Raw genomic sequence first — 15,812 nt, 5'->3', positions numbered from 1 at the left:
AATTTTTATAAAAGAACAAATATTCTCTCATTATCGTGCGTCGGTCGCTGCCAGTCACGGTCTTCAACCCTGCAATAATGACGAGAAAAAGGTTCCCTTTCTCCGGTGGCCACCCCCGCCGTTTCGCAGTGAATCTAAATCATTAATTATACGTACCGTTGTAGTTTTAAATCAAACCGGTGATTTTTAATTTGAAGCCATCGTCTTGTTCTTGTCGAACAACATCCAAACTCACTCAATTCTAGTGCTTCGCCATTTGCCACCAAAACGGCAGATCATAATCTGATTAAAGGAATACAATGCGAGAGTTAAATAAAGTAGTGGTGGGTTTTCATATGAACAACTTGATATATCTTGAAGCTAAGCCAAGCATTTGACCTGAATTATATTGCAGGTTTTCAAGCTTTTGTTTATGAAGGAACCAAGTGCAAATCACACAAATTAAAGCAAAGCAGCAATGAATCAGATTCAATGCACAGGCTTACAACTAGTGCTGCAACTTCCTTCAATTTGCTCACATGAATCTTCAAAAATGCACATATGACTTGCGGTGGCTTTTTTTAGTCTTTTCCTCTATGTAATTAATGCAAAATCGTTGCCTTGCTTTCATGAGTTGCATGTGATATTGATAATCCTCTCAAAGGATGATATTAAATTAGTAGCGTCGACAAACTATACCTTGCTTGCTTTTCCTGAGCTGGCCATGATATGAGTTCATGACTTTCAGGGAAAAAAAAAAGCTAAATAACTTTAAGCCTCATTGTATTTTCTATCTACTAGCAATTTGTTCCATGTATTTAAAAAAAATAACATTTAACCTTGTTTTACCCGAAGTTAAAAAGAAAAAATTATAAATAACTAAAATAACTCATTACTTTACTTATCTATGTTGAAATTATTTTGACTGAAATATTTTTACTTAAAAGTAGTTTCAAACTTCTAGACAAACAACAAGAAAAAATAAAAAATCTATCGTTGAAAGCTTCACCTTAATCAAACCTAATCTATATATAGGTCAAAAATTTCACTTGTTATTTAAAGAAAAATTCTCATAAAATTTATATATACATCAGTATACACAATAGAAAAACAACAATTTTGAAAGGGATAATCATCTAAAATCTCATTTCATCACTCTCACCAAATCAAAAAATATCTAGAATTTTAAATTGATAAACTAAAATCAAATGAAGATGGAATAAAATTCAACATTAAAAGTATCTTCATCATCATCAAATGTGATATACAATATATGAGTGAAGTGTTGTTGTAGTAAAATTGCATCAATACACGCATCAAAAACATTACAAAATCTAGGAAGGAAGTTTATACGTTGTTGTGACTACAAAGTTAGTGCTCAAACATCTTAATATGTCACATAAACTCAAAACCACTAATATCTAATGAATGTCAATTATTATTTGCATGCAGAAAAAATGATGGATGTGGGCACTTCCGGTGAATGAATGAAATAGAAGAAGAAGCACAAGACTTCAACAGTTTCATTTTTCAAAAAATTCAGATTAAGATTAAGCTTTCAATCGTCATGTCAAATTTTATTTTTATTTTTGCTTTTCATTTTTTGTCTAGAAGTCTAAGGTTATTTTTCGATAAAGGTATTTCAGTTAGAATAATTTCATTATTCAAAATTAGGATTTAGGTCCCAAGCCCGGATAAAGGAGGAGGGTTGCGTTAGTTTGCCAGCCAGCGTCAAACTATGGCAAATATTTCATGAATGAATCCATTAAACTATTGTGCTAATGTTAGGTTGTTCCCCGGAAGGAACGCGTTACAGGGTCCGACTGTAACGTCTCGGCAATGACCGCTACATCTCCATAACTCGGGTGTAGTGATAAATATGCAAGAGTTCGCGTTACAGGATCCGACTGTAACGTCTCAGCAAGGACCGCTACATCTCCATGAGAACTTGGGTGTAGTGTTAAATAGGCAAGAGTTCTCACACCATAGGTTAGATAAGAACAAATATGATAGGAAAATTAATAATCTAAGATTTGGAACATGGAACATAGGAACTCTCACTGGTAAATCAATGGAGGTAGTAGATATGATTATTTGGAGAAAAATTAATATTTTGTGTGTACAAGAGACAAAATGGACAGGTGAGAAGGCAAAGATGATAGAGAACTCGGGTTTTAAGTTATGGTACACTGGAAAGAGTAAAATAAAAAATGGAGTGGGTATTATTGTAGATAGTTTGTTAAAGGATGAAGTTGTAGGAGTAGTTAGAAAAGGGGATAGAATTATAGCCCTTAAGATAATAGTGGCGAAAGAAACTATGAACATTGATCCTGTCTGGAAGCTGAGAAAACGAACCTGCCGGTGTGACGTGTCTGGAAGATTGACCGCATCCTCATGACCCGGTCGATGAGCTGTCCGCTACGTTGACCAGATCGTCAGAAGTCCTCCTCCGGTCAACTGTACCTGTATCCAGCGATCGGGTTCCCCCGGTCTCTGGTACCTCGGTGCTCGAGGCGAATCCCACAAATGCATAAATATCCGGATAATAATAGAATATTGAAATAAATGCAAAGAAGGTACGAGAACGTATCCTGGCCCAGGGGGGCGCCCTCGGATGGATAGATAAGCTGATCGGGATACTGGCCGAGTCGTCGCAGACCCGGAATAGTAGGCAAATGTCCGCCTGATGAGTAGCTAGCTCCGGTGGCTCGGAGCCGGATGCGATATGGATCCATAAGATGACGCATTGTCCAACTACAATCTCGGCTCGCAGGCCGGACTACAACAGCGGCACGAAGGCCGAATACACTCTTGGCTCACAGGCTGACATATAGACATAGCACGATACCTGAACGGCGGCTGCTCAGAGGGTGGCGACGAACAGCCGCACGGATGGTGGTGGTGGACTGCTGCCAAGAGGCAATACCCGCTGTAGTCGCCGACCACGGGCACTAGAAGTGAACTCGATAGCTACTGGACTCGGCGCCAGTAGGGGCTACTGAAAGCGACGGCAAAGGCCGCTGGACGTGGCGGGGGTGACCGCTGGACACAACGGGGGTGGCTGTTGGGCGCGACTGCGGTGGTGGCCGCTGGACTCGGCAGCAGCAGGGGCGCAGTCGCGGCTGTGAGAGGCACTGCGAGGAGGAGGGGAGGAGTGGTGGCTGGCGGCGAGGCCAGTACCATGGTGGCAGCGGCTATGAAACCCAGAAATGAACACACCAAGTCGCGCCCCCTTTCCTTCCTCTTGGCGACGGCGTCGGCGGAGGGGGGAGGCAGCGAGAGTGGCAGCTCGCCAGCGACGAAAGAGTAGGCGGTGCTGGCGACCAGGTCGCGATGGCGTGGAGCAAGGGTCGATGGCGGCGAAGCTGCGAGCCCAACACGAAGAAAACCTCCTCCCCTTGTGCTCTGCGGCGGCGGTCAAACTCTAGCACGAAGAAAAAAAACCCTCTCCCCTTTGCTCACGAATCGACTGCCTCCTTATCCCCAAAACCCTCAACATCCCCAATTACCCAAATGCCCTTTGACCTCCCATTAATTCCTCCCATGCCACATTCATATCCGGAACAAACATAATTAGCGTATATGCACCACAAGTAGGATTAGATGAAGCTACCAAATTAAGGTTTTGGGTGGACTTAGATGAAATATTACAAAATATTTCACCAAATGAAAGGATTTTAATAGGAGGTGATCTAAATGGGCATGTCGGAGTGAAAAATGAGGAATATGAGAGAGTTCATGGGAGCTATGGGTTTGGAACGAGGAATGAGGAAGGGAAAACTATATTAGATTTTGCGATAGCATATGACCTTATATTAGCTAATACGTTTTTTAATAAAAGAGAAGAACACTTAGTCATATTCAAAAGTGGGAATAATAAATCGCAAATTGACTTTCTTATGGTTAGGAAGAATGATAGGAAGATTTGTAAAGATTGCAAAGTCATCCCTGGAGAAAGCTTAACTACCCAACATAGGGTAGTAGTGTTGGATATACGCCTTAAACATAGTATCAATAGAAAGAAAATATATACAATTCCTAGAATTAAGTGGTGGAAGTTAAAGGATGGGAAGCAACATATATTTAAGGAGAAGATAGAAGTACAAGCATTAGGTGAAATATATGATGACTCTAATACAACATGGGATAAGATGATATCAAAGTTAAAAATAGTAGCTAAGAGTGTCCTCGGTGAGTCAAAGGGGCATGCACCGCTAAGTAAAGAATCTTGGTGGTGGAATGAGAAAGTACAAGAGAAAGTGAAGGAAAAACGAATAGCTTATAAGGAATTATATATTTGTAAGAATGAGGAAAACTTAAAAAAAATATACAATAGCCAAGAAAGAAGCTAAGAAAGTGGTGAGTGAAGCAAAAAATGAAACTTTTGAACGGTTATATCAAAAATTGGATACAAAGGAAGGGGAAAGAGACATTTATAGAATAGCTAAAGTGAGAGAAAGAAAAACAAGAGATCTTAGTCAAATAAAATGTATTAAAGATGAATGTAATAGGGTATTAGTAAGCGATGGAGAAATAAAAGAGCGGTGGAAGAGGTATTTTCATCAACTTTTTAATGAAGGTTTAGGAGACCAACTTAACTTGGGTAATTTAATTAGGCCAAATGAGCATCGAAATTTTAATTTTTATCGTAGAATTCAAACTTCAGAAGTAAAACAAACTTTAAATGAGATGCACAATGGAAAAGCCATTGAACCAGATGATATTCCGATAGAGGTGTGGAAGTGCTTAGGGAAACAAGGTATTGAATGACTTACAAAATTATTTAACATGATATTGAAAACGAAAAAAATGTCTGATCAATGGAGGATAAGTACTTTAGTTCCCTTGTATAAGAATAAGGGAGACATACAAAATTGTGCAAACTATAGGGGTATTAAACTAATGAGTCATACTATGAAACTTTGGGAAAAAGTAATAGAAAAAAGATTAAGGAAGGAGACCACAGTGACAGAAAATCAATTTGGGTTTATGCCTGGAAGGTCGACAATAGAAACTATACATCATCTTAGACAATTAATTGAAAAATATCGGGAGCAAAAACAAGATCTACACATGGTATTCATTGACTTAGAAAAAGCGTATGATAGAGTCCCAAGAGAAATTATATGACGAATTTTAGAAAAGAGAGGTGTTAGCGTAACATATATTGAACTAATTAAGGATATGTACGAGGATGTAATGACCAGAGTAAAGACTTCAGGCGGAGTAACTGAAGCATTTCCAATAAAGATAGAGTTACATCAAGGATTAGCTCTAAGTCCCTATCTTTTTACACTAATTATGGATGAACTCACTGCGCACATTCAAGACACAGTACCGTGGTACATGTTGTTTGCAGATGATATTATTTTGGTAGATGAGACACGTGAAGGAGTAAATGCTAAGCTAGAATCTTGGAGGGAAACACTAGAAGGGAAGTGTTTTAAGCTTAGTAGATTAAAGACAGAATATATGAAATTTAAGTTTAGCAATATTAGAATTAATGAAACAATTGTTAAGATAGGAGAGGACGAGTTGCCTGGAACCGAGCGATTTAAATATTTAGGATCATTTTTACAAAATGATGGAGGGATTGAGAGAGATGTCTTACATAGAATACAAGCAGGATGGATGAAATGGAGGGGAGCGTCGAGTGTTTTATGTGACCGTAAAATACCTCTTAAACTTAAAGGTAAGTTCTATAAAACCGTAGTTAGACCTGCTATGTTATATGGAGCTGAATATTGGGCTATGACTCGAGCACACGAGCAGAAGATGAGAGTTGCAGAGATGAGGATGTTAAGGTGGATGTGTGGACATACAAAGATGGACAAAATAAGAAATGAGAGCATTAGAGAGAAAGTTGGAGTTGCATCTATTGAGGGAAAACTCCGAGAGACACGTTTAAGATGGTACGGACATATACTTAGACGACCAATAAATGCTCCAGTTAGGTGATGTGAAACTATGATAAATATACATATCAAACGAGGAAGAGGAAGACAAAAAAAGACTTGGTTAGCAACAATAAAACAAGATAAAATATATTTAAATATAGATGATGATATAATAGGAGATAGAGCTCAATGGCGTAAAAGGATTCATACAGCCGACCCCACCTAGTGGGAAAAGGCTTGGTTGTTGTTGTTGTATTCATTTAATTTTTTTTTATCTTTTTGACTTTAGGTCAAAGAGGATTAAATATTATTTTTTAAATACGAAAAGATAAATTACTATTTGATAGAAAAGGACTAAAAGTTATTTAACCTAAAATAAATGAAATTACTTAAAGTGCGTTGAGCTCTTCCTTTTATAGTGCTATATTACTTTGTTCAAACCTACGTACCCTTTAATGTCATAGGTGCGCCTAACGCAACTCATGATAACCCAACAAAACTAGTCGATTAGATTCATGTCATGCTCAATCCGATCAATTCTTTTTGATATCTTATGCTTAGACATTTTGTATTGCAAATGTTGCTTAGGAAAATCTAAACAATTTCAATACAAACAAAAAGGGAAGACAATAAACTTGGCATGAATAATAAATGGAAAAAATGGTATTATATTCTTTAGCATTTAAAATGGTAATTATTTACTTAATTTATAAATTTACTATAAAATATGCAACTAAAACAATGGCACATTAATACGCCAATTAGTTAATCTATCAATTATCAGCTCCCATATTAGTAAATTAATATATCAGCTATTTTTCAAATCAAAATTATAGCAAAATAAGTTTTTATTATTAATTTTTTTTTAAAAAAAAGGAAGCTATAAAGACGAGAGAGGGCAGGGCGCCTCTATATATATACACGAGAACTCCACACGCGTTTAATTTCCCTCGCTTGCCGTTCTCGCTCTCCCGCTTCCGTCGTTGCCCCATTCTCTCCTCTCCACCGTTGCTTTCGCTGCCCTCCTTCCTTTTCACGCCCTAATTTTATAAAATCTTAGTTTCCCTTCCGATCACGCTCTTTTCCTCCTCCGGTCCGATACGCCATGGGGAAGAGAATTTTGGTCACTGGAGGCGCCGGCTACATCGGTAGTCACACCGTGTTGCAGCTTCTCCTCGCTGATTTCAGCGTCGCTGTGGTGGATAACCTCGATAACTCCTCTGAGGCCGCCCTCGAGCGCGTCGCCAAGCTCGCTGGGGACGCCGGCAGGAACCTGTCCTTTCACAAGGTATTCGATTGCTTTTCTTTTGCACTTAATTTGATTTCTGGAGCGGGATTTTAGGGTATTTGGATCGGGGTGGATGTCCTTGTAGGAATTTATGCCTTTGGATGTGCAAAGATTGATTCTTTTGGATGTGTTTTCTTGTTTTCTGTCGCTTGTTTGGCTTTAACTGCGAATTTTAGGGATTGATATTTTTTTGAGTTACACGGATTCTTATTCCTGGCAAATGTTGATTCATCTCTGAGAAGGAATGTCACTACACGATTTGTTTACTAATAATGGTTCATTTTTTTAACGAAAGAATTTTAATCGGTCGATGATGGTTGCGTCACGTTTTCCTCCCTTTATATTTTTGAGGGCGATAAGTGGCTTACGGTTTCTTCTAACTTTAATTGCTAAGATACCAAGTGGATTGACTCTGCAGGTAATCCTCGATTATCGTGTGACTTACACCTGTTGGGTATCTGATGCCAAACCACTTGGTTGAAACACTTTTTCGCGTTCGGTCCTGCACTTGCACCATATTGTTATGAATTTTCCAAATTTTTGCAACATTTTATTGGCAATTGTGCATCATCATTTATTCTAGAATTGTCTTTGCATCACTATTCTATGTTTCACCCGTCCTTGGTATTGCTACCTAACATTGTGAATTCTTGGGTGCAATCTATTTGCATCTCTCTATGGCAAACTCAGCCAGTTTGGCTTCATACGTTTTAGTGGATGATGCAATAAGCCTCTTTAATTTATTAGCATGTCTCTTTCTCCTCCGAACGTGTAGCTATTTTGGATACGCTACGCACACATTAGATGTTCTCTGAGTTTTGTTTTATATATTATTTTAAATCAAGGTGGTCTCCTATCGAACTTGAAAATATCGAGCTGCAGTTACGTATGAAATTATAGTGCTCGATTAATTATCTAATATCTCCTCAATCGTGTCCATATGTATCTCGTTGTTAATATATGTGCAACATTACAGATGTCCGATTGATGCTATATTTTGTCTTTTTGTATCCGGGAACTGATGTGTTATCCTCTTGCTACTGGAGCATATTACAACAGCGTATATATCAAAGTCAACTATTTTTTATATTCTTAATCAGATAGGCAATTGCACGACAAGAATGCTTTAGTAGAAATAGCTGCTGTCAAATAATATTTTTGTTACGATGACGACCCAATATTGCTTCAAACCCCGTTCTGTATTGGTGTTTGTTTAAGCGATTCCTTAATGTCCTAGAATAGCATGCATCGTGGTCTTGATTTCTCATCTTGTCTATACTTCTACAGATTGACCTTCGAGATAGAGATGCACTGAAGAAAATTTTTGATTCGACAAAGTAAGTTTTTTTCACAAGATTGAACAGAGTCGGACTTGATCGATACTTTAGAGACTTTTAGATAAAATATTGTTGTTGTATTAGATAAACTTTACTCCTATTGTTACATCTTGGGCTAAACGTGCTGTGATTTTGGCTAAACATTCATAACATTTTCCTGTCGCCATGTTTCATTATGTGAGTATTTTTCTTATCTCTTAATATCCATAAGGTACTCCATTACTGTGACCTGAAAAAATAAATGATAGATTGAACTGGTGTGTTCATTCAATATTTGATTGCATATAACTACTCTGATGCAAGGTTCTAAGTAGTTCTACATCATTTACTTGATTTTATATCAATTTAATTTCTGATCCACTCGACAGAATGCTATGCCCTCCTAAACAGAAGAGTATCATAAAACAATAACCTGACGGAACCATAGCAATATCAAGCGATTCAAGCCTTTGCCAACGTAAAAGTATCACCCAGTTAAAATCAACAAGACTGAGTCAAATATACCAGTTCTGCAGCAAAGTGAATTTTTTTTTTCTAGATAATATCTTCTATATATGTTTTACTTCTATTTTTCAATGATACAAGGTTATTACAGAACCCATATGCTAAGTTGGGTTTATTAGACTGTCAGAAGTGCCGCCATAAACCTGCAATTTATTTTAACGTTTATCTACTTTTTCAAGGCATGTCATAGTCATCACATACAAAGGATCTTGTTTGGAATAATTGGTGATAGGGTAATAAAATTTCCATCAGCCAAAGTATGAATTACATTGATCTTAGTGAATTCAACAAATTTATTAAAAACTTTTGCAGAAGTTTATGTTGGAAGGATAAAACTTAACGACCTCAATCTTTCTCAGTGTCCACAATAAGAGAGGTTTTATTTTTTTTTCAAGGATATAAATGTTTTATAATCCTCCTACGTGAGCAACATGTCTGTCGTTAGTTATTCCTTTCCTTTGAAGCAGTAATTAATTGTTTTCTTGTAAATAATGTGGATTTTTCAATTATGCTTTTAATTTCCTTTGCAGATTTGATGCTGTTATACACTTTGCCGGATTAAAGGCAGTGGGAGAAAGTGTTGAAAAACCCTTGCTTTATTATAACAATAACATTATTGGCACAATCATTCTTTTGGAAACAATGGCCAATTATGGATGCAAAAAGGTACTCTAACTCTACTTTTTTATTTCGCTGTGAAAGGGACATGTCATGTGAAACCCACTAAATCTTTGAATGGTTATGGAAGGCTATTGTAACAGAACAAACTTGTTGATAACGGAAGTGACATCAAATTTACCGACATATCTTTTGAAAGGAATAAACAAATGTAATAACAGTGAAGCTGCTGTGAAAAAAAAAATCCTATTTCTTGCAATATGATTATTTTGATAAGCGGGTTTTGTGAGGATCAATGATTGGCTGAATATGAAGAGACCTACTAGAGGGGATGAGTGAATACAAGACGACTATAAATTAAAATTCTTCCTTGCAAACACAAAACAAATAAATTGTTAGTATTTTAGTGGTTCTTGTCAAATACAGATGCAATGAAATAAGAATAACAAAATTTGAACAATGCTAACAACACAATATAATGTGACTCGGAGATGGCTCGTAATCCACAACCTACAAGTTGTCCAGTGATTCACCTAGCGAAGATTTGACTAGAACCATCCCTTTACAAGAGATAATAAGATTAAATCCCTTACAATCGCTGCCGCTCGAAATGTTTACAAGTGAACTCTGCTCTCAAATATAAACAATGATATGACATTACCAAGAGCTTGAGCTGATGACTTAAACCTTTTCCAAGACCTTAGAGATCTTTGAGCAATGGAGGAATTTTGAAGTTGATTTTTGTGGAACTATACGATCTTAAAGCTCCCTAAGAGCTTTTGTAGAGTCAACCCTACCAATTTTATACTTTTACTTTCTTTTCCTCCTTGTTTCTTAAATCACATCACCCTGTGCTTGGAAGAAGTAACTCCTTTGTTTTTGAGATATGCCTATGCATTATATCTATCATCTATATGGGTAATGATTCTCTTCAAAAACCATGTAAAAAAATTCTGTTTGCCTCTTAACATTGTAGTTTCGTTTAAACACGAGAATTCTATATTTCTATCATCAAGCATTATCAGGTACATCTTGAAATTACTGAATCTTTGCAACTAAGTAGGAAATCATGTTTGAAATTTTCAGCTTGTATTCTCATCATCAGCTACTGTCTACGGTTGGCCAAAGGAAGTACCCTGTACTGAAGTATTTCCCTTATGTGCTACAAACCCATATGGACGAACTAAGGTTTCTTCATTTGTTACTATCGTCCCTATCTTCCTATTTACTTTTACTTTACTGATTTATTATTATTTTACTACAGCTTATGATTGAGGAGATTTGTCGTGATATCCATTGCGGTGATAGTGAATGGGACATAATTTTACTAAGATACTTTAATCCTGTTGGTGCTCATCCTAGTGGATTCATTGGTGAAGATCCTCGTGGAATTCCTAATAATCTCATGCCATTCGTACAACAAGTAGCTGTGGGAAGGAGACCTGCTCTTACTGTTTATGGAAATGATTATTCAACTAAAGATGGCACAGGGGTAATAATCTTACCTCAGTGTAGATTTATGTTATTCTTGACTTGGTCCATCTTATGTGTTCTTGGTTAATTCTTTTCTTTATTTAAGCTTATTAATGCTGCTAGATTTCTGATTTGTCCTACATTACTCCTATCTCGTATGGTAGTGTCTGTGTCATTCTACTATGGAGTCAATAATTCTTGCTATAAAATAGGCATCTTGTTGATCTTGCAAACGGTGTAGTAAATATGCAGCAATTTTTAAGGAGCTGGTAGGAAAATGGACAATTTGGAAGATTCAGATAGAAAAAAATAGTTACATCAGTTTACACGATGGGATCATATCTAGAAGATAAAAGCAACAGTATGCAATCTTAATAAAGAAGACAGAATACATAGTGAATAGGTGCTTCAATTAATCAATCATACAATAAGCATATCAGTTAAGATAACCATAGGAAAATCTGTAGGGTAGTCTTCATTTGTTCTGAAAAAATTGCATAGTTCATAGCAGCATAGTACAATAAACTCATATACCCAAATGCAGAATTGGGCATGCTATTTACAAGAATTCTTCTACTCACAATTGAAAGAAAAACCACCCTTTACTACTGCTCAATTCTTACAGCAACCTGACCAATGCCCCTGTCCTAATGGGCCTAATTTGGTCTTGTGACACCCAACTAAAAATCAAGACATGGATCGGCAAAGGAGAGGAAGGGCAGCCAAATAAGTTTGCTAAACCTTCACCTCTGTAGTGCAAATGTTTGACTTGGTCATTTGAGTCTCTATTGAAGTTCAATGTATTGCGAACATAATCGACAACTTGTATATCACCCACACCAGAATGTTGCCACTCCATTCAAGATCCTTCTTCTGTTCACTTCAGCAATATTCTAGCCGGTCCTTTCATGAGGATGAAAGGTTAGGATGCAAGGGTCTCCTTGTTCCACACCTCTCCGACAAGTAAATGAATGGCCCAGTGTGCAATTCCGTTTAACTAGTGCAAAATCTTCTCCATCATATAAACATGTGAACACTCTGGATCTTATGTGAAATGATTTAAAGATGTCTAATTTGGGGGAGAAAAATTAGAACTAATCACACACACCAATGTAGAAAAAGTATTCAACATTTAACTTTCTGTTTTATACAGAATACATGTTCGCCACTTGTAAATTTAACCTTCTGATCTCTTGTGCTATGGGAGTGAAATACATTATCTAATGCTTGGCGGTCGAGATATAATCACATATTAGCAAGATAGGTGCCGTTTTACTAAAAATTTGGCAAGAAATCCTAATTGTTGGCAAGAAATATAACTAAGTTCCTCTAAGTTTTGAAAAGCAAGTTTTATTTAGAAAAGAATGAATCCAGGCTCCCAGACAAAAAAGCAAGCATATCTCAAGAAGCCCCATCATTTTGTGACGTGCATGCTGAGTTTTTCTAGTTTTGACAAAGAAATCGTTATTTTGAAGGAGAGGAAAGACGACTTGCCTATCCCAACAGAGAAATTGTTCTATTAATATTACTGAATAACATTTGTATTAAACTTTAAGATTAGTAGGAAAATTTTTTGGCAGTTATGTGCTTGTGGTTTCTTGCTTACAAATTTTTCTTCCCTAATTTCAGGTAAGGGATTACATTCATGTTGTTGATTTAGCAGATGGACATATTGCAGCCGTAGAGAAGCTATTTCAGGGTGGAAGTAAAACAGGTGAATGAATTTGGAAAATTCCCTCGCACAAAATTTCCCATTTTAGTTTTTTAAACTACCGATTAGATGTTTCTGTACTTTATCAATAAAAACTTTTTCCATTAACAATTAAAGCCTGACGTTCGTAGAAAGAAAAGAAAATGAAATGTTGCAGTAATATTGATTAAAATTGTCGCGTAGTACTTCTTCATAATCTTGCTTTCTCTTGTTCATCTATCAGTAATGTTCTGAGTAGCCCTGAATTATCCTACACTAGACAAATGCATTTCAGTTCCATCTTTGTAGTCATGAAGAATTTTTGAACCAGCAGGTTGCCAAGTCTATAATTTGGGCACTGGTAAGGGAACATCTGTCTTGGAAATGGTAGCAGCATTTGAGAAGGCTTCCGGAAAGGTACTGATCAATCTGTATCTTCAAACTTATATAAATAATTCACCTTCGACATCAAATCTGAATGATGCTTACATCAATCGACACCAAAATAGGGTATTAGACAAATTCTTCCTCAATCCTCATGACCATATAACAAAAAGGAAGAGATAAAAGATTCCACCTGCTATTTTCTTTACGTATATACTATCATCAGCTTCTAAGTATATCATTTGAGTCCTTCCAGAAAATCCCTCTGGTTATGGCTGGAAGACGACCCGGTGATTGCGAAACTGTTTATGCATCTACCAGCAAAGCAGAGAAAGAGCTCAATTGGAAGTACGTAGCATTGACCTTACCAAAACATAATTTTTTTTTGTACTTTCATGTATTGCCATTTTTACATTATTTTTCCATGAAAGTTTTACTGAACGCAATCCGTTTTCGATTGAAGAAGAACTCGACGTGTTATGATTTGCAGGGCAAAGTATGGGATTGAAGAGATGTGTCGGGATCAATGGAATTGGGCTAGCAAAAATCCATGGGGATATGGAAAACCTGACGAGTCCACCAACCCATCAACATGACCCGATCAGTTCAAATGTTCAAAGTACTATCACATGTTGATTTTTTTTTTTTTTACAAATAACTGGCATGAATTAGTTTTGAATTGCGACTCATAAAATAATAAATGCCTCTACAATTGAAGAGGTCAAGTTAGTAATTTTTCTGTTTGTCATTTTTTATATCTCGGGTCATTATTAATATTTTTTTTAACATGTTGAAAACTAGTTTTGTATAAAGAACTATTGATTTCTAATCCAAGCACGTTAATCTTATGAATATTTTTTTTATTTATTCGGATATGAAATTTTAATAATAAGAACTGTTGTTACTTCATAGTTATTTTTTTTTTAAAAAAAATAGGATGATAGTTGATACGACGTATTATGGATGGCCCTAAGATACTATGGAGTTGATAGTTAAGGTGATGTGGTGGTCAGAAGTTAAGGGGAGGTGACAATCAAGGTTAGGGAGTACATGTCCGAACGAACCATTTGCTCCGGAACTCAGCTGACCAGACCCAATGTCGGTCGGGTCCTTTGGTGACAACTCCTCATACCTCCCAGTCACTGCTTTTGATTCACAGCCAATTGGGCCCAATACCAATCAAGTACCCTGGGGACAACTCCCCTCCTAAGTACTACTCTTGGTTCACAGTCGACTGGTCCCAATGTCGGTCGGGTCCTCTGGGGGCAACTCCCCATATCTCTTGGTCACTACTCTTGGTTCACAGCCGACCAGGTTCAATGCCGATCGAGTACTCTGGGACAGCTCCCCTCCTGATCACTACTCTTGGTTCACAGCCGACCGGTCCCAGTGCCAGTCAGGTCCTCTAGGGACAGTTCCCCAGCCTCCTGGTCACTACTTTTGGTTCATAGCCGACCGGGCTCAATGCTGGTCAAGTACTTTGGGGGCAACTTCCCTCTTGATCACCACTCTTGGTTCACAACCGACCAGTCCCAGTGCCAGTCGGGTCCTTTGGGGACAACTCCCCATACCTCCCGATCACTACTCTTAATTCACAGCCGATCAGTCCTAGTGTCGGTCGGGTCCTTTGGGGGCAACTCCCCATACCTCCTGATCACTACTCTTGGTTCACAACCGATTGATTCCAATGTCGGTTGGGTCCTCTGGGGACAACTCCCCATACATCTTGGTCACTACTCTTGGCTCACAGCGGACCAGTCCCAACGTCAGTTGGATCTCTGGGACTTAGCTCCCCATACATCCTGGTCGCTTTCGGTCCGCTCTTGCGAGCTTGGTATGCTTTAATACTGCTTATGTTCTTCATTTCTATCACCAGAGGCTCACTTGAGTGCCGGAGGGCCAGACGGGATAGCCCTCGGTCTGTTTTCTAATAACCTTGCAGGCATCGTTTATCGGAGACTTTCGGACACCTTCGGTCCTCTTTTTTGGGAGTCCTATGGCTTAGTCAATATAAGGTAACATTCTAATCATATCACTAGTCTCAACTTTCAAACACGATCAATAGCCAAATAAATCATACCTTTAGACGAAGGAAGTTGTTTATCTTGCATTTTATCCACTAATGTTGGAATCTGATTGTTCGGTTGAAGTTTTATATTATTTTTTAGATGATAATTATTATGGTGTGCAACTAGCTTCTTGGTAAGGGAAGCATTTTTGTGTTATCAACATCTTAAATTTAAATTCACTTTTAGTAAATCATAGGTGATACGGGCTGTTACAAACAGATCCAAGTATGATATAGCAATCAAAGTTAAATATGATGATAATATAAGTTAAGTGAGTTGGCGATCAGGGGACTACTCGTAATAAGACTTGGTTCCTCATCCAGCACTAAGGCCCTCAATATAAGGGTGCTCGGTTAATAAGTCGGTCGGACCAAAGGGGTCAAGCACTCCCCGCCTATAGTAAGGCGCCTATCATATACCCGACAAACCATCATCGTCTGAGTTCAAGAGAGTCCCGACCAACCACAAGGTCGGCCGAGTGTAATATTCAAGCAAGACCCGAGGATCTAGTATCTCGCTCTGGGTGCTTAGTATGGGCTAATCTGGCAACCGGTCAAACATAGGGGGCATTTA

At 37.7% G+C, this 15,812-nt stretch overlaps 1 protein-coding gene across 3 annotated transcripts; it reads left to right on the top strand.

Moving 5' to 3' along the window:
- Positions 1 to 6,801: 6,801 nt before the first annotated feature.
- LOC122017785 (UDP-glucose 4-epimerase GEPI48-like) lies at positions 6,802 to 13,903 on the top strand. Of its 3 annotated transcripts, none has more exons than XM_042575475.1 (9): positions 6,802 to 7,164; positions 8,452 to 8,501; positions 9,536 to 9,671; positions 10,710 to 10,811; positions 10,888 to 11,115; positions 12,726 to 12,810; positions 13,121 to 13,203; positions 13,427 to 13,518; positions 13,661 to 13,903. In XM_042575475.1, the coding sequence occupies exons 1-9, from the start codon at positions 6,982 to 6,984 to the stop codon at positions 13,764 to 13,766; spliced, it is 1,065 nt and encodes a 354-aa protein (XP_042431409.1). In that variant the 5' UTR covers positions 6,802 to 6,981; the 3' UTR covers positions 13,767 to 13,903. The 3 variants fall into 3 exon arrangements, with proteins under 3 accessions (XP_042431409.1, XP_042431411.1, XP_042431410.1); XM_042575477.1 differs by lacking the exon at positions 6,802 to 7,164 and adding an exon at positions 7,756 to 7,788; XM_042575476.1 differs by lacking the exon at positions 6,802 to 7,164 and adding an exon at positions 7,943 to 8,224.
- Positions 13,904 to 15,812: the final 1,909 nt, after the last annotated feature.

This window comes from Zingiber officinale, chromosome 8B (assembly GCF_018446385.1).
Source record: "Zingiber officinale cultivar Zhangliang chromosome 8B, Zo_v1.1, whole genome shotgun sequence".
Taxonomy (NCBI): domain Eukaryota; kingdom Viridiplantae; phylum Streptophyta; class Magnoliopsida; order Zingiberales; family Zingiberaceae; genus Zingiber; species Zingiber officinale.
The sequence above is the reverse complement of the archived record's forward strand: the minus strand, read 5'-3'. Positions and strand labels throughout refer to the sequence as shown.

Bases quoted from the DNA above. Each gene is read 5' to 3' on its own strand.
- LOC122017785 (XM_042575475.1), top strand. From the start codon at position 6,982: ATGGGGAAGAGAATTTTGGTCACTGGAGGCGCCGGCTACATCGGTAGT. The intron at 12,811-13,120 runs GTGAATGAATTT...TTGAACCAGCAG, and splicing joins TCAGGGTGGAAGTAAAACAG to GTTGCCAAGTCTATAATTTG. The intron at 13,204-13,426 runs GTACTGATCAAT...GAGTCCTTCCAG, and splicing joins TTGAGAAGGCTTCCGGAAAG to AAAATCCCTCTGGTTATGGC.